General features: G+C 48.1%; 1 protein-coding gene across 6 annotated transcripts in view; it reads right to left on the reverse strand.

Moving 5' to 3' along the window:
• RAP1GAP2 (RAP1 GTPase activating protein 2) overlaps nt 1-19,580 on the reverse strand; it is a 261,007-nt gene that overhangs the window by 127,762 nt on the left and 113,665 nt on the right. For all 6 annotated transcript variants that reach the window (XR_008375566.1, XM_053569493.1, XM_053569496.1 and 3 more), the window contains one exon: nt 1,766-1,850. Coding sequence is in view for 5 of the 6 variants with exons in the window: in XM_053569493.1 (XP_053425468.1) it covers nt 1,766-1,850 (85 nt within the window). In the remaining variant the exon portion in view is untranslated. The remainder of the gene's footprint in view (nt 1-1,765; nt 1,851-19,580) is intronic.

Here is a 19,580-nt window from a genome sequence, read left to right on the forward strand (position 1 = left end):
ATTCTGCATTTCTAAGGAAGTTCCCAGTGATGCGTGAGGCTGGTCCCTGGGTCCCACTTTGAATAGCAAGGATCTAGAACAGTGGTTTTTCATTGTTACAAAGGGGTTGTGACCCACAGGTTGAGAACTACTGAAAGGTTTTCCTCCACTGTGACTCCACGGCTCCCTACCTCTTATCCAGCTCTCAAGGATCAGCTGAAATATTTCCTCAAAGAAGCCCTACCTGACCCTTCCGAGGCCAGGTTAGGGTCCCCCACCCTGTAACCCTGCATTCTCCCTGAGCTACGTTTTCCTTCTCCTTTAGAACATTCATCACATATACCTGTCCATCCCTCATTCTTGACAATATTTTTTTCAATTTTTGGCTCCGCAGCCAGACTGCAAGCTCCAGGAAAGCCAAGACCATAATGTTTTCACTACAAGGTGAACAAAAGCCAGCACTGGGATGTCATTATCACACGTAGTTGAAAGCTATTGGTCTCCCTTGCCATACACCCATTTCCCTTTCTTCTCACAGTAACACTGCAATTTTCCTTTGAGAACCCACCCCTCTCCTACCCTCAGTTCTTATGGTTTAGGGGTGGTCATGAGATCCAGGTCTGGCCAATCAGAGCCTTTCGTCTCTCTGGTCACAATGACTAGTTCAGGGGTAGCCATGTGACCTAAGCCAGTCCAATGAGCTTCTTCCCTGGGACTTTGTCATAACCACTGAGGAAAACTTACTGCACTGGAGTTACTTATTCGGTAAGGATGGCTTGCTGTCGCCTTGGCTTTTATCTGCTTCTTTTGAGGGTGTCACCTTGCAACACATTAGGTCAGGGAAGAGGGAGCCAATATGGAGCAGTGGAAAGAGATGCCTAATTATTTCCCGTGAGTCACCTCAGAGCAAAGCCCCAGGACAGAGATAGGTGTTGGCCTAGATGTCCCCTCAGCTGACTTAGGAGGCAGGTGACTTCTTCAGAGCTAGTCCTCACTCACCCCACAAAGTGTGAAGGGAGGAGGAAGGGAGGAAAGATGGGAGGGAGAGCAGAGCATTACAGCCGAGGCAGGGAGCTGGCTGAGCTAAAAGTCCTCCTTGAGGGCCAGCTCAGGCCTGTGTGGCCATCCTTTGCCAGGAGGTACTAAAAACTGGAGGGGGAGGGCATGGTGGTGGGAAGGTACCAGGAATGGGAGGGTTCCTGGCCTGGGGTCCTAGAATGTGGTCTCCCCAGAAAAGAGGCTTATGAATAAAGTGCTAATAAGAGAAGAACTACCACTGCCACCCCGCCACCACCCCCCCAACCAGGGAACCTCCAGGGTAACTCTCCCAGGACTGGATGACAGGGCCATCCCAGGAGAGCCCGTCAGAAGCAGGTTGGCCAGCATGCAAGTGCCAATTCAAGTCCCAGGAGGGTCCTAGCCCCAGGTAGTCCTTCTGGACTGCAGCCCTTGAGACACTTAGCTGACTTCTGTATCCCCCACTTCCTCCTGCCTGGGCCCCTCATCCTCAAACCCCACCACTCCACAAGGCCTCTCACCAATTACCAAGAGTCCTGCCACCCTGTTTCGGCCTCAATCTATTTCCTCGTGGCCTCTTAACACAGACACCAGAGTCACACCTTCCTCCCACACTGGTGAGTTTAATTGGATGCTGCCTCCAGAGGGCTCAGGGCACTCCACAGCCCCAACAGGATGGGAGCAGGTGGGCCTGCAGCCAAGGCGACAGCAAGGCCGCAGACTTCCTCACACACTTCCCCTTCCTGCTTGCTGAATCTGAGCCTCTTACCTTCATGGTGGGAGGTGCTGTGAGAGGAGGGGACAGCGGCCGGTCTGGGAGGCTCACCTCAGAGCTGTTGGCCAGCTCCTGCTTCCTGTGAAGAGGGCAAAGAACAAAGAAGAGATGAGTGAGGCTCTGCCTGCAGCTGCCCCTCATTCCTCCAAGAGTCACTGGGCTTCGGGACAGTTTAATGAGCAGTGCAGACATGAGAGTCGGGTGCATTTTCTGCGCCGTGGGATGCACCAAATCTAAAGCAGTGCTACTCCAAGAGTGGCCCCTGGACCACCAGTAACACCTAGAAATTTGCTAGAAATGCAAATTCTCAGGTGCACATGAGAATCTCCCATGATGGCACCCACGAATCTGTGTTTTAACGAGCTCTCCATGTGATTCTGATGCACAAAGAGGACCACTAATCCAGAGATACAGGACTGGGGCTGGGGTGGAAGGAGAAGGGGAAGGGGGTAAATTCCAGGGGTTCCTCCTCGCTTAGGCCCCTTTGTCCACACACACAGGCCCTAGTCAGAAAGCTGACCTTGGGAGGATAGGGCTATCTGCTGTGCAAGCTGCAGGTAAAACTTATTTTAGTCTGTGTGGGCTAGGACCATGGAGAGGTAGCTAAACAGTTGTGTCACCCTGGCAACATGATTGGGACAAGGGACAAGTTCACTGCTCTCACACACTCCCCACTTTCCATCTGGCCCTTGCCAGTGACCAGAGTGCTTGTTTGCAGACTGTTTGGAGTAGGATAAGCCTTCCAAGCAACGGTTACACAACAGAGCCAGCTGGGAAGAAACTGGGGAGTCCCCAGGCAAAGGACTCTGGTGTCCTGGGCATGCCCTGGCTATCTCCCTGGAAGGGCCAAGGAGGCTCAAGTGACAGCATTAAGAGCCCAAGAAGACGGTGCTGAGCTATCAAAGCCCTCAACCTTACAAGTGTTTCCTTCTCCAGAGCCCCTCCCTGAAGCCGCCCAACAGCTGGGTCCTGCTTAAATGACCAAAGGACCCCTACTGCCACCTTGAAAGAACAATTCTATACCTCTTTTCAGCCCACATTCTGCCAGCACAGTGAAAATTCTAACCCCAAGCCTTCTTCATGAGAGAAACCCACCCTCCCTACAGAGTCCAGCCCTCCAGCATTGCAGAGAGAAGCCCTGCCCTACACCAGCCCATCCTGGTTCCCCTTGGCCCATGGGCAGCCCCAGGCTAAGGACACCTCCTGAGAACCACAGGTTGCGTCTACCCTGGCACAACAACCCCTGCCCGCCCCTGCCACTGGCCACTCCCTACTGTCCCCTAAGCATCCAGATAAGGATTCTGGTGAACGTCTGGCTTGGCAGCAGATCTGTACACCCCATTAGCCTCAACTTGGCAATCCCCCTCTTCTGGTCTTCCATCTACCTTCCTCCTTCTCTCTTCCTGGACCTTGATGTAACCTACCACAGCTGGAGAGGGGTAACCTTCCAACCAGGCACAAGAACCATCAGGGCCACAAAAGCACGTACCCGCATGCACACACACACTCACACTCGCCTACAGCCACCAGCCTCCCAACTGTTTATGGTCTTAGACATTATCACTGGGTGGTCATGCTGGCTGCTCTGCCCAGCAGCTGCCTGTGGACCCAATAGAGCTGGGCCTCTCCTACCACTTGGGCCCCTCCCAAGCAGCCACTGCTCTTCCTCAATGGCCCTGGACCCTGAAAGCCAGGATGGGGAAAAAGGAGGGTGTGAGGATGACCAAGAATGGAGGACAGGTCTCCCAGGTGAGAACAAGGGCAATTCCCCTGGAGGGCTGGGAGCCTGGTAGGGAAGAGCATTCAGGGAGAGAGGGAAGGCAAGCCCTCCCCACCCCCCAAGGTCTATAGGGCTGCTGCTCTGTGCTTAGCTGAGGACCTCTGGGCCTATTCCCCTGGAGCCAGCTTGTGGGCACCTTGACCAACAGCAGCCCTGGCTCTCCAGGAACACACCTGGAGGGCAATGCTGGCAGGTTTCTATCACCACCGGTCAGGGGACACTTACATACACAGTCATGCCACCTGTTTCTTTCCACAGGGTGCAAGATGTCCATGCCCATGGGGCCAGAGCAGATATAATGATTGTCCAAGGCCCCCAAGTCCTTATCTGGGCTGAGCCTCTCTACCTTGTTTCTCCTGCACAAGCTTCTGGGGGCTGTCTCCCACGGAGTAGTGAGGACTACCAAGTGGGTGCACAGGGCATATGCAGCCAGAAGGATTTTCCTCGTGACTCTTGGAAGCTTGGAAGGCACTGGAGCAGGAATGAGCACCAGTGCAACCAGCCTCATGCTAGCTCCAGGGCTGCGTCAAGACTCCAGAGGGGATGCCAAGGTAGGAAGAAGGCATAACCGCTGCCCTCAAAAAGATCAGAACTCAGAGAACACAAGTTTTTAGTTACAAGTTAGAATCCACCTGCCTTGGTATACAGATGGCTTGGAGTAGAACCTATAGGGGACACAGGCCATAAATCACGGTCCCCGACTCGGCACCTGTGGCTAAAGCGGCTAAGGCGCCAGCCACATACACCTGAGCTGGAGGGCTCAAATCCAGCCCGGGCCTGCCAAACAACAATGACGGCTGCAACCAAAAAGAAAAAAATAAAATAGATGTTGTGGCTGGCCCCTGTAGTCCCAGCTACTTGGGAGGCAGAGGCAGAAGAATCACTTGAGCTCAGGAGCTAGAGGTTGCTGTGAGCTGTGATGCCACAGCACTCCACCCAGAGCGACAGCTCTGTCTCAAAAAAAAAAAAAATTACTGATAAATCACTGCCCCATCCTGGACCTAGCCTTCCCTCCTCTTTAAGAGCCAATGCCTGCTTATGGGTTGAATCATGACCCCCTACACACAAAAATCTTTCACAAAAGATTTGTTGAAATCCTAACCCCTACTCCCTATGAACATGACCTATTTGGAAATAGCTTTGTAATACGATCAAGTCATCTGGTCATTAGGGTAAGCCATTAATTCAATACAACCAGAATCCTTACAAGAACAATGTGAGCCAGACGTGATGGCTCATGCCTATAATCCTAAAACTCTGGGAGGCTGAGGCAGGTGGATTGCTTGAGTTCAGGAGTTCAAGACCAGCCTGAGCAAGAGTGAGACCCTCGTCTCTACTAAAAATAGAAAAACTAGCCAGGCAAGGTGGCAGGCACCGGTAATCCCAGCTACTTGGGAGGCTAAGGCAAGAGGATTGCTCGAGCCCAAGAGTTTGAGGTTGCTGTGAACTATGATGACACCATGGCACTCTACCCAGAGCACAGAGGGAGACTCTGTCTCAAAAAATAAAATAAAATAACAATGTGATGTGAAAACAAAGACACACAGAGAGAATACACGATGATAGAGGCAGAGGCTGTAGTGATGCAGCTGTAAGCCAAGCACTGCCAGCCACCACAGGAAGCTAAAAGAGGCAAGGAAGGATTCTTCCTTAGGAACTTCAGAGGAGCACAGCCCTACTGACACCTTGATTCAGAACATCTAGCCTCCAGAACTGAGACAATAAATGTCTGTTTGCTTTAAGCCACCATCTGTGGTACTGGGTAATGGCAGCCCCAGGAAATGAATACAGCACCCAAGTCCCAAGTTCTAGGCTTGGCCTTGAGATTGGAGGACTGAAAACAAGGAAGATGAAATTCTGCTTCTACCATACCCTGCTCTGATCAGCTGCACTCAGCTCCATCCTGCCCCAGCGCTCACAACCCATGATATGTTCATGTAAGCCACCCTCTCAAGGACGGCCATGCCCAGGCCAGCCACCAGCTGGTGCCGAGATAAGATAGAGCAAGGGCAGCAGTGCTCAATGCAATTCTAGACCTTTCTCACTCACTCAGGCAAACATATCACACATGAGTAGGTGAAAGTGATGTGATGGTATCAAGGGATAACCTCGAATGTGCCCTAATTTATTATAACTACAAGGTAAATCCTCAGCACAGGTGACAAATTCTGATGACCCACAGTGATCCTGCCACATGTCATGGCACTGAAAACCGGCCCACAATCAACCCAACAAAATACTCACACGCAGCCCTAAGGGGTCCCAGACCCACACAGGAGGGGTCAGTGATGGGAGGAACTTGGAAAAGAGAGAAGGGAGAAGGATGGAGTAGATGAGAAAAATTATACACTCAGCTGAAAGAGAAGGGAGGTAAGAGCAGGAAGAATGGACTGGTCAGGAGCCCCATGTCAGGGAGTCCTGGAGGCACCCACCATTCAGCATCTCTGCTCCTGGTGCTAGGAATTCTTCCCTTAGAAATATGGGAGACCCTGGGTTAGATGAGAGGACTCAGGGAGGCCAGGAGAGGTCCTAGCCAGCAGGACCTAGCCATCCACCCTGCTGTGTGACCTTGGTCAAGTCTTTAGCCAAATGCAAATGTCAGGAGGAAGTGATCAAAGGGGCCTAAGGTGGAAGCTGAGAACCCAGAGGAAATTATTCTGCCAAATGGAGCTGGACTGGCCCCTGGGGAGGGCCCCATTACAGGACCCAGGCCTCCCGTGTCCCTGCCCTATCCGAAGATGGCTCTGCCTCACACCATCTGAGGTCACTACAATCACCATCTCTGGCACACTGCTGTGGAGACTGTCCTACAATGGGATCAAGGAATTTCTCCTAGGGTTTAAGTGTGCCTGTGCCTGCCACCCACTCTGCTGTGCGACCTTGGCGAAGTTACCTCAGGTTACCTCTCTGTGTTTCAGTTCCATTACTGGCAAAGATAGGGATAAGAATGACCTAAGGAAGTAAAAGTAATAGCTTTGAAATAATATATAACGTCCTATACAAATGTAGACCATGATGATGATAATGACCGTGATGATTATAACTCATGAAATGGTAATCTGGTCTCCAAGTGGAAAAAGACAACCAAGGGCCCCAGGGTTGTTTAAATGTCTTAAAAAACATTTCTGGCATTTCAAATAAGCACTAGTTCTAGCCTAGGAACCTACTCTCAGGGTCATAACCATTAGTTAATAATCAACAATGGGAAAAACAGCCACCTAGCAAGCAGCAGATGGCTCTGGGGCCAGGGAAGGTTCTCCCAAATCTTCAAACCACCCTTTTCTGCATCTCTCACCAGCTCCCACAAAAACCCCATGATGCTAAGCCACACCTTCTCTTGCTTTCCAAATGGCCAAATTAGAAGAATGCAGACAGCTGGACACTGAAGCAAAGAGCTTCTCAGGAAGGTCCAAGTCAAAAGGAACAAGAAACATGGTTCACAATGGCCAAAAGGTGGAACCAACCCAGGTGTCCATCAATCAATGAATGGAATACTATTCAGCCATAAGAAAACGAGGTACTGATACAAGCTACAACATGAATGCACCTTTTCAAAAAATATGCGAAGTTATGAAAGCAGCCAGACACAAAAGGCCACATATTATATGATTCCATTCCTATGAAATATCCAGAACAGGCAAATCCGGAGACAGGAAATAGATTAGTGGTTGCCAAAGGCTGGGGGTAAGGGGAGCAACTGCTAATGAATACAGGGTTTCTTTTACAGGTGATAAAAATGTTCTGGAACTAGACGTGGTGATGATTGCACAGCTCTGTGAATACTTTCAAAACTACTGAATTACACACTTTACAATGATGAATTTTATGTTATATCAATTTTTAAAAGAGGAACAAAAGTGGTCTGAATGGGCTCCACCTGCAAGCTTCCAAAGGCTTAATTTCCCCCAGAGTCCTGGGCTGTAGGCACGTCCTTGCTTTGTGGCAATGGTGGTGAATACCGGTCACGCTGAATGGGGCTTCCTCAGCATTCCCAGCTGTTGAAAGCTGCACCTTCCCTCCCCACTCACTCCCAGGATTCTTGATGCTTGCAGCCCAGGCAGTCATTTGGAGAGATCTTAGAGTTCTAACTTTCCACATCCTATACAACCAACCAGGGGGCCTCAAACTACGGCCCGCGGGCCATATGAAGTGGTGTAATTGTATTTGTTCCCGTTTTGTTTTTTTACTTCAAAATAAGATATGTGCAGTGTGCATAGGAATTTGTTCATAGTTTTTTTTTTAAACTATAGTCCGGCCCTCCAACGGTCTGAGAGTCACTGTACTGGCCCCCTGTTTAAAACATTTGAGGACTAGACCATGAAGGATAGGCTAAAAAATAAAGAGCATCCAGAGAAATTATCATAAAAAAACACATACAACAGGAAGAAAGTGAGTTAGAAATCAGGACTCACAGGGTACATGTGAAACTTACTAAATATAGAATGTAAATGTCTCAACATAATAACTAAGAAAATGCCAGGAAGGCTATATTAACCAGTGTGATGAAAATATGTCAAATGGTATATAAAACCAGTGTATGGTGCCCCATGGTTGCATTAATGTACACAGCTATGATTTAATAATAAATTTTGAAAAAAATTTTAAAGAAATCAGGACTCAGCTCTAGCCAGCTAGGCCCAGCCTTGACAAGCTGGACTCTCAAAATCTTAGCATCTGTGCTCTCCCCTCTGCAGAATGGGGAGGGTAACTCCCACAACTCTGTTCCTTGCACAGGGTTCAACTCCTCAGTGTGACCAGCGTCTCAGACAGTTCTCACGTGGCAGAAGATTATGTAGCCACCGGGCAAGCTGGGTCAGAGGAGGGAAAGCGGGAGCCAGGCTGGTGGAAGCTGAGAGTTCACACCCAGAGAAGACCACCTGGCGCTCTACAGAGACCCGTGGTCCAGCAGCATAATCTCAGGGCCTTTTTTCTAGCAGCTCACGGTGCCAGGCCACCCCTGTGGGTGGGAAACAACATTCAAGAAGATCCATCCTGGCTGGCAGCGGGCCAGGCTCCAGCCTTCAGGGAGGCCACAGGCAGAGAGTAGAGCATTTTAAGAGCACTGGTTTTAGGGTCCAACAGGCCTGGATTTGAATTCCAGCAGCACCCGGATTAGCTATGTGGTCAGGTTGTCCCACCTCTCTGTGCGTCAGCCTCCTCATCTGTAAAATGGCATAATTCTACCTACTTCACTGGGTGCTTTCAATAAGGCTATAAAGCACTTAGCACAGTCTTTGGCACACAGCAGAACACCATTCCCAGCTGCCATTGTTGTGGTGGGGGTTGTTTTGGCTGCCAAGGTTCCAGTCAAATCACCTGGCAGAATGGGCAAGGCAGAAGCAGGGCCAGAGCAGAAAGCTAATCAAATGCAATAACTCAAAGCCCCACGTGCTTTGGACCCTAAGCCTGGGAGGCAGGGTCATGAGAACCCAGCCTCCGTGTGGCAGCCACACAGTCCTGCCTGTGTATGTGCACATGGCTTAATTCGAAGCCCCAAGAGGATGGAGGAGGAATTGAGGGCCTTAATGTCTGTCCTGCCTGTGCTGGGACCAATATGGAAGAGAAGAAAGGGCATGTGGCCAACAGATCTGGCAGGGTATGAGGGGAGAGGCATAGGATTCAGGAATGAGAGGCTCTGACAGGTGGAGTGAGTGGGTCCCAACGGCCCCTCTTGGGAAGGAACAGGTCCTGCTCACCTGTCAGCCCTTGGCAGGGTTGACCTTAGTGTCACAGCCCATCCCAGAGCATGCTCTAAGAGGACCCCGAAGATTTGCACAATTCTCGGTCTCTGATGATTCAAAAACCCCCCAGAGAATGCAAAATGCCAATCCCTACCCCCAGTTCAATCCTAGGATCATGGATGTAACCCTGGGAGAAACCACTGGATGCCATCCAATAGCCTCATTATACAGATAAGGACACCGAGGCCCAGAGATTCGGGGGAACTGCCCCCCTTCTACGACAAGCCTCTCTCCTCACCTGCATGGGGGAAGCACCAAACCACCTCAGAGCAGGGATGCTAGAAGTGAGAGGCCTGTTCCAGGAGGAACTTGTCAGGAAGCACAACTGATTTGTCGACATTTATAAAGCACCTACAGAGTGCCAGGGCCCTTGTGTGAGGGGGGAGGCAAGAGTGAGGGTCAAAGGGGCCTACGGGTCCCCTATAAGGTGGGAACATATAATGGAGGTCTAGGCTGGGAAAGTGGTGTGCTGGCCTGGTCATGCCCTGAGCAGCAAGATGTGGCTGCATGTAGGGGACCAAGGGGACACAGAGGAGCCTGGGCTATACCCTGGCTGAAGTTTCAAAGGACATTCCTGCTTTTCTCTGGGTATGCTGGGTAAGGATAGCACTGTTCTTCCCCAGAGGACCCCAAACCCCACATGGGCCAGGTGTAGGAGAAGGGGTGGGAGCCAGAAGGTACAGGACAACACAGGTGAACCAGCCTCAGGAAACCTGGTGGGCCCCTCAGCAGGCCCCTGGGCCTCCTCCTGCCTAATGTCTCAGAGCAATGGACCAACCTGCCCACATAGCAAGTCATCACATTGTGTGGGAGAATAAGCCTTTACCGAACCAGCAACTTTTGGAGCTGACTAATGAATGCCCTGCCGTTTATACCTGAGCAAGAGGAGACTCGGCGAAGGAGGTGGTGTGGGACTGCAGTCCCAGCATCAGGAAATGCAAGATGTTGGACCTCACCCCACGACTTCGGACTCCAGTTCCATTGCTCTTTCCCATCTCAATGAGAAAGCCAACTCCGCCTGGCCTGGCCTAAGCACCAAGCTAGGCCATGATGAGAGGGCGCCAGCCAGCACCTCCTTGTGTCCGTTAAGCATGAATTCTTGGAGACGGGGTGGGCTTTGTCTTAGGGTGAGGGGTGACATCTGTATTATTTACAAGCATCTGAGAAGATGTTCCAGGCAGAAGTGAAAATGCAAAAACCTGGCTTGGCGCCTGCAGCTCAGCGGCTAGCACGCCAGCCACATACACGGGAGCTGGCGGGTTCGAATCCAGCCCGGGCCTGCCAAACAACAATGACAACTACAACCAAAAAATAGCCAGGCACTGTGCCCGGTGCCTGTAGTCCCAGATACTTGGGAAGCTGAAGCAAGAAAATCACTTAAGCCCAAGAGTTTGAGGTTGCTGTGAGCTGTGATACCACAGCACTCTTACCCAGGGCAACAGCTTGAGACTCTGTCTCAAAAAAAAAAAAAAAAAGACAGAAAGAAAATGCAAAAGCCATCCTGAAGGTACAGCACACCCACATGAAAGACCCGGCTGCCAAACATTAATTGTGGGTTATGGGTTAAAACAGAGACACAGAATAAAGTGCCATGGGGACAGAGAGCAGAGGTCAGCTCTCTTGGGAGATCAGCTAAGGGATCACACAGGAGGTGACAGCTGAGCCAGGCCTGCAGGGAGAGGCCAGCATTTATCTATGAGAAAAACAGCAGTCAGAGGCATGGAGGGCAGTGGCCAGCACAGTGGATAGACCACCGGGGTCGCTAATGCAGTGAAACCTCTTGCACCACCTGAGGGCACACAGTAGGATCCCCCAAATGAAAGGCAAATCCAACCAACAAGGGATTATCACATACTAGGTACTATCTAAAGTGATCCACATATACAATCTCATTTAATACTGCCCACAGCCTTTGGAGGAGATAGTAACCCCATTTTACAGATAGGGAAACTGAGGCTCAGAGAGGTTAAGTAAGTTGCCCAAGGTCATGCTACTGGAAAGTAGCAGAGCAAGGCTTGGACACAGGCAGTCTGGCTCCAGAGTCCACGACCTTAACCACTTAAACAGCACCTCTGAGGAAGAAAAGGACGCAGCTCCAGCGCAACTTCCTCATCACACTGCCTCCTAGCTTGGGGCACAGGCATCCCTGAGGGCACCCATGCTGATCTGGGGCAGTCTTCGCTGTAATAGTCATTTGTTGAGATTTACAGGGAGCCTCCATCTGTGACAGGCCGCCCTGATTTTCCTTTTATGGTAGTGATGTTAGGTGTGGGGGACCAGATGTCAGGTCCCTGTATTCCCAGGTTTAGTCAGCACAAAAGGAGAAATCTTGTTCAACTCAGTCTCCTCCCCTTGCGGGGGCTGACCCATTCATTCCCTGGAATGTATTATGCTTTAAATAACCTTGGGCACCTTGCCTGCTGGCACCTGCTTGCCATGCTCATTTCTTACCTGTGACCATTGCTCAGTACTGGGAACCAAGACCCAGAGGCCACAGGGACTTGACACCTGGTCCTCAGAACACTTGAGATTTTGACAACTCTTCCCCACACCAATAGTGACATAAAGTTACCTCCTAAAACAAGTCCATTAAAGTTGTAAAAACTGAGCCAATGAAAGGAAAGTATGAAGTACAGGCCGTCCCTGAATTACAAACATTTGACTTATATACAACTCACACTTACAAAGGGACACTATTACGGTAACTCCCCGAGTCACAACCATCTGATTGATGTAGGATTCGCACTTACAAACAGAGGCTATTATAAGTAATAAATAAATGTACTTGTTCTAACTTAACGTACAAATTCAACTTAAGAACAAACCTACAGGGGGCGCGTATAGCACAGTGGTTATGGCGCCAGCCACATACACCGAGGCTGGTGGGTTCAAACCCAGCACAGGCCAGCTAAACAACAATGACAAGTGCAACAAAAGAAAAATAGCCAGGCGCTGTGGCATGCGCCTGTACTCCCAGCTACTTGGGAGGCTGAGGCAAGAGAATCACTTAAGCCCAAGAGTTAGAGGTTGCTGTGAGCTGTGATGCCACGGCTCTCTACCAAGGGCAACATAGTAAAACTGTCTCAAGAAAAAAAACAAAAAAGAACAAACCTACAGAACCTATCTCATTAGTTACCCAGGGCCTGTCTGCACCCATACAGATGACACACAGATGTGACAGCTCAGCAATCTCAACTCTGTCTTGCAAGCAAAGTGTGGAGGGGCACAGCCAACCTGCCAGGCTTTGTTGGAGGACCCCATCGCAGGGAGTGGGAGGAACCAAATGAGGTGAGCGGGTTAGATTCCCAAGGCATTTGTGGGAGGAAAAAAGAAGGCTTGGTGAGTGAAGGTAAGGGAGGAAGAGAGCTAAACACGCCAAAGACTCATGTTTCAGAAAACAAAATGATTGATGCTTCAAGCATGATACTGACTGAGAAGAATCAGCTTCGCAAGGGACAGATGACAAAACGTTCATTCTGGACACTTGGCGAGTCAGGGGCCCTGGGGACACCCAAGGGGGATTGAAAAAGAACTGAAACTGAAGTTGAGAGTATAACAAGAACAGAGGTGAGATTGAGGCCATGGAGGAGACGGGGCTCCCAGGGCTTTCTGAAAAGCAAAAACAAACAGGCGCCCTCCAAGGGGACAGTAAAGGAGAGAGGAGAGCAGGAGCCGCGCCAGTATGCAGTAGAGGGGGAAGCCCAGGGACAGGGTAAGTACCAAGGAGGAAGCGGCGGCAAGTCACCCATTAGACCAGAGGTTCCATTTCCCCAGTGCTGAAGAAATCACCAAACCAAAGTCCCTGTGCCATCCAGCCCTTAACACCCACAGCCCCGCACCACTCAGAGATGCCGACGGAGCAGTGCCTCTCCCGAGGTCAGCGGTCTGCTTGGCACCACCTGGCGTCAGTTGGGGGACCTCCATCACCATCACAGCAAAGGCAGCCAGCGCACAAGGTCACAGCCTCGGACAGCTTCAGAATCAAACTCACAAAATCATGGAGTCACCAGGTGTAGCATGTTAGCATTTTCCCAGCCTGCTAGCATTTCTTAACCTGTATGGCAAGGCCGTAAGTGTTCATTTCGTGATTCATTCCATTTGCATGTGTCTCATTTATCACCATAAAAAATCATTTTTAAATAGTGTTAAGCGTGTGCTCTCGCTTCCTTTAAGAGTAGGCATTCAGATATTCTTAAGCCTGTTGAGACTTCCACGATGAATGTGTCAGACTGACCACATGCATCTATTCTGCTTCCTCTGACGCCTCTTAAAATAACTGTAAGGGGGAAAATGTGAACGGACAGGACAAATGGAAGGGAAGAGGAAAGTTCATTCCACAAAAGATCACAGAAGCTTAGAAGGGGGAGCATGAATAGAGGATGATTGCTGCCATTGCAGGTGGTGGAAGCTACAGCCTATGTGCTCACACAGGAGGACACAGCGGGAAAAGTGAATGTTTTACCCTACAGAATCCCAGAAGGCTCCTGTTCTCAGCACCTGAGGTGAAGGACCATAACCAGAGGGAGTGGCATTGATACTTTAGAGGCTGAGCCTTTGAATGCCCCCATTACGTCCCCCACCAGCCAGGTGATCCCTCCAACCACCCCCCGCCCCCCACACCACGAGAACCTGAGCAATCCCTGAGGAGAGATAACACCCAAGTTCCTCCAGTGCAAAGAGCAGCTTGCTACAAACCAACCATCCGCCCGGCATGGAAGCCCCCAGGCAGCAAGCCAGCCCACCCACAAGAGCTCCCAGTCCTCTTCTTAGTGATACAGAGAGCAAACCAGACTTTGGAGGAAGCCTCCAGCATGAGGGAGAGGTGCCAGAGTGAACAATAGGAATCTGAAAGAAACATACAATGTGAGGGACCAATGGAAACTTCAAAAACAATTATAAATTAGTATCCTCAGAAAGAGATAAGACAAGAATTTGTATCCATGACACAGGGAGAGAGTTAAAAACAAATGGAATGATCAGGGCACAAGAAGAGATCTTAGAAATATGATGGATTGACTAACTTGAGGAAGTCTCCCAAAAGTAGAACAAAAACACAAAGATATGGGGGGAGAAAAAAGATAAAAACATCAGAAGACGCGATATTTTGCCAATAAAGCTTCAGAAAGAGGTAATAGAGAACGGGAGGGAAGAGGATTTGTGGTAAATAGTATCCAAAGTCGGCCTTCTAATGGGCCATATCTCTTAGTATTGATGCCACCTTGTGGTCCCCTTCCTTGAATCTTCTCTGGCCCTATGACTCAGTTTTGACCAATAGAATGGGACATAAGTAAGCTTACTCAACTTCCAGGACCAAGTCATAGGAACCCTTGCAGCTTCCACCTCCATCGCTAGGAGTATTTGCTCTAGGGAAAGTAAACCAGAGTGTAAAATGTCTGAGATTGCTGTGCATTGGCTAAGAACATCGAGAGGTTGCACAGAGAAATGCCCAGACCCTGGCAGCACCTGGGGCTCAAGGAGTAGGGTGTCGGCCTCATATACCAGGGGTGGCAGGTTTGAACCCAGCCCCGGCCAAAAAACTGCAAAAAAAAGAAATGCCCAGACGTTCCAGACATCCCAGCCCTCGCACATGAAGAAATCATCTTGGACCTTTCAGCCCCAGCAGATGCCAGGAGAACAGAGCCAAGACCCCAGACATATGGCCCAGTTGAGCATCCCAGCCATCTGAGCCACCCAAAATGTGATCACTAGATGTTGGGAAAGATAAGCCATCCATCTTTAGTGCACCCAGCTGAATTCCTAATCTGCAGAACTGAAGCATAATAAAATGGTTGTTTCACCACACGTGGAACAACTATCAGAGAAACGGTGCAAGAACATTTCCCAGAACTGAAGGTCTTGAGTCTCTGGCTCCACTGAGCACCCAGCACAATGAATGATACAAGATCCACCCCAAACATTGTCAGGAAATTTCAGAACACCTGGGTAAATGACAAATTCTCCATGACTCCGGAGAGAAAATACGCCATATACAAAGGAATGTGAATCTGTACATAATCAGACTTCTCAAGAGCAACTCTAGAATCTACTAGGCAAAGATGTAATTACCTTCAAAATCTTCAAAGCCAATTACTTTCAATTACTTTCAACCTAAAATTTTATACCCAAGTCAACTATCAACCAAGTGTGCGAGTAGAATGAAGACATTCTGAAATAGGCAAGAGCGCAAAAAAATTCATTCCCTTTCTTGGGAGGCTACTGTTAAAAACCAACAGTCCACTAAAGAACAAAGGGCTCTAGAAGTCTGATTTCCTGGTGGAAAGAATGGAGTTGACAGGCTATCTAGTGTGTGCAAGCTTGGGGAGGAGGGGACTGTTAAAAGAATTATGGTAGGAAAAAAACGGGAAAAATAGGAAAACAAAGACAGATATATAGAAAACTACACTTATGGTAGAAACAGGAGTTAATTATTAACTCCAGGAAAATTGAAAATTTATAATAAAGGAAACATGATAATAGTGCCTTCTGTAACTTAATGATAAACTATTTACATAGTCATAAAAAGTACAAATTATTGAATTTAATCACAAAATGGTGCCACTGGAAGGATACACATTGTACTAAGGGATCCCACGTCGTAAGTGAATTCCTGGTAAACACGAGCAGAGCCCAGCACAGGGCTGTGTTAAACCATCCACACTAAGGAACCACCAAGCAGTCTGTAAGCACTAGCAGTCACCCTAACACAGAGCTGACTGGCTCCCAGCTAAGCCTTTACTCCACTCCAAGACTCAGTCTCTCAACCCTTAACTCTTTCAAATAAGGTATTACTCCATGACATACCAGATTAGGGGTTTTCAACACTGGTTGTTCAAACTACATAGCAGTCTTGGTGGGGATAGACTACAGCATTTCGGGGTAAATCTCTCTGTTCTATTGAATTACAGTCATGATGTTATTCTCTACCTATGAAAGTTTCGCTCTTTAGAAAGACGAATGGTGGGAGCCATTTTCCAGCACTAAGACAGGTAGGTCACCTAGCCCATCCTCATTCCTCCCCCTCTTGCTTGGGACCATGCATGGTATGTCATTGGAAGATGAATGCCCAGGACAGGGATTCAACCTACGGTCAAGCAACCAAGCGTAGCTGACTTGGCCCACAGAGACCAGGCCTATAATTCACCTCAACCATAACATGCTCCAACCCAGCCTACAAAACCTACCACAGGTTAATCAAACGCAGTAACATCAAACTTCCCACCTCCTCCCAAACTGGCCTCTTTCTCTGGGACATGAGGAAAGAAGGGTAACTGTGAAAGCCTCCAGGGGTATACAGGAATCTGGCCATGACCCTTGCGGTATTTTACATCTAGAAGGTTCAGAGAAAGGACTAGGTGGCCTGGAGCTCCACTGGATAACCAGCATCTCTGATTGATGAGCAGAAACCCCCTCCTCTGGCCAGGCCCACCCTCCCAACTAGTGAGAACAGAGGTCCCTGCCTCTCACTTTGGCTGGTCTCTAACATGCTCCCTAACCACTGGCCTGTCTCCAGCACAGTCCCTGGCACTGTGAATGGAAAATTGAATAAAAAAAAAAAACAGAAGAGGCAGGCGCCTGTAGTCTCAACTACTCAGGAGGCTGAGGCAAGAGTTTGAGGTTGCTGTGAGCCATGATGACACCACAACACTCTATCCAGAGTGACAGAGTGAGACTCGGTCTCAAAAAAAAAAAAAAACTTAGCGAAGTATCTCAAGAATGGAAGAAAAAGTATCCAATGTACTCAGCCCTACTATGAAACTAATTTACAGCTATAGCTACTATTCATAGCTATTCATACTATTCATAGCTAGCTATTTCATATGAAAGCTATAAATTAGGAGAGAGGGGAGGATGGGTGGAGGGAGGGTGATTGGTGAGATTACACCTATGGTGCATCTTCCAAGAGTACATGTGAAACTTACTAAACGCAGAATATAAATGTCTTAACACAATAACTAAGAAAATGCCATGAAGGCTATGTTAACCAGTTTATGAAAATATTTCAAATTGTATATAAAACCAGCACATTATACCCCATGACTGCATTAATGTACACAGCTATGATCTAATTAAAAAAAAAAAAAAACAATGGAAAGCTCATAGATCCTAGGAGCTAGAGGGCTAACTTGAGTCAGCATCGGGCTGTCATTATCTCCACTGCAATCTGGTCTATTCACTTTCGCTGCTTTGACTGGCCTCACCAGCCTGCTCAAGCATCTGAGACACTGTTGGTGGGAATGTAAATTATTAATACTACAGCCACTGTTGAAAACAGTATGGAGCTTCCTCAAAACACTAAAAAATAGAACTATCATATGATCCAGCAGTCCCACTACTGGGTATATATCCAAAGTATGTCAAAGAAATACCTGCACTCCTATATTTACTGCAGCACTATTCACAACAGCCAAGATATGGAATCAGCCTAAGATATCTATTCTTTATGAATGAATAAAGAAATGGTGACTTATATACACAATGAAATACTATTCAGACATTTAAAAAAATCCTATCAAGGGTGACTTCAACTTGGGTCTTCCCCTTTGCCAGAAGCTCTGGTGCTTTTTACTCCTCCTGTATTCCTTTCTGTCTAATAAAATCCTATCTTACCATTGGGGAAAAAAAAATCCTCTCATTCAGGGAAACATAGATGAGCTTGGAGAAAATTACGTTGAATGAAATAAGCCAGGCACAAAAAGACAAATACTACATATTCTCACTCATAGGTCAAAACTAAAGAAAGTTTATCTCATAGAAGTAGAGAGTAAAGCAGTTGGTACTAGAGGCTGGGAAGGAGGAGCGGATAGCCAGGATTTGGTCAATGGATACCAAATTATAGCTAGATAGGAAGAATAAGTTCCAGACTATAGTTAACAATAACTTGTTGCATATTTTCAAATATCTAGAAGAGCAGATTTTTAATGTTTCCAACCCAAAGAAATGATAAATATCTGGGGTTACAGGTATATTTATCCTGATCATCACAAATTATATACACGTATTACAATACCACACTATACCCCATAAATATGTATAATTACTATGTGTCAATTAAAAGTAATAATAAGGCCAGGCATGGTGGCTCACGCCTGTAATCCTAGCACTCTGGGAGGCTGAGGTGGGGGGATCACTTGCACTTAGGAGTTTGAGACCAGCCTGAGCAAGAGTGAGCCGCCATCTATACCAAAAATAGAAAAAAAGAGCTGGGTACAGTGGAGTGTACCTGTAGTCCCAGCTACTCAGGAGGATGAAGCAGGAGGATCACTTGGATCCAAGAGCTGGAGGTTGCAGTGAGCTATGATGATGTACTCTCTAGCCTGGGCAACAGAGACCCTGTCTTAAATGATAATAATAATAATAATGCAGAGTACAGAAGCTCAGGCCTGTAATAGCACTTGGGGAGGCAAAGGTGGGAGGATTGCTTGAGGCCAGGAGTTATAGACCAGCCTAAGCAACACAGGGAAAGTTGCCTAATAGAAGCAAAAAAAGATGTGTCAGAAGCAAAGTTAACACATTCCCCACAGTTGGACTTGTTGCTAACCTCACGCTAGTCCCTGAAAACTAATTCTGCTCCTGACCTTGGATTCTCCCTCTGAACATAGATAGTAAAGATAACAAAAGTATCCCTCAGCTTCCTCATTATTATCATTCTATCAGTGAATATTTACTTAGCACTATGCTAAACTCTTTGCACACATTTCATTTAATCTTTTAAACAACACTATAACAGTGGCCCCCAACCTTTTTGGCACCAGGAACTGGTTTCATGGAAGGCAATTTTTCCATGGAAGGGAGGAGAATGGTTTGGGGATGATTCAAGCACATTACACCTCCACTTCACATCATTAGGCAGTAGATTCTCATAAGGCGCCTGCAGCCTAGATCCCTCTCATGAGCAGTTTACAGTAGGATCTGTGCTTCTGTGAGAATCTAATCCAGGCAGCCTCAAACTTTTTAAACAGGGGGCCAGTTCACCGTCCTTCAGACCTTTGGAGGGCCAGACTATAGTTTAAAAAAAAAACTATGGTGTGTGCCACACCTTCTGGGGGCAAGACATGATTGCAAGAGGGACTTTACCTAACAAATGCAATCAGTGTAACCTGGCTTATTGCACCCTCAATGAATCCCCAACAATAAAAAAGACAAAAAACAAAAAACTATGAACAAATTCCTATGCACACTGCACGTATCTTATTCTGAAGTAAAAAAACAAAACAGGAATAAATACAATCACACCACCGCCTGTGGCCCTCGGGCTGCAGTTTGAGGACCCCTGATCTAATCCCACTGC

This window comes from Nycticebus coucang, chromosome 18, assembly GCF_027406575.1.
Source record: "Nycticebus coucang isolate mNycCou1 chromosome 18, mNycCou1.pri, whole genome shotgun sequence".
Classification (NCBI taxonomy): Eukaryota; Metazoa; Chordata; class Mammalia; order Primates; family Lorisidae; genus Nycticebus; species Nycticebus coucang.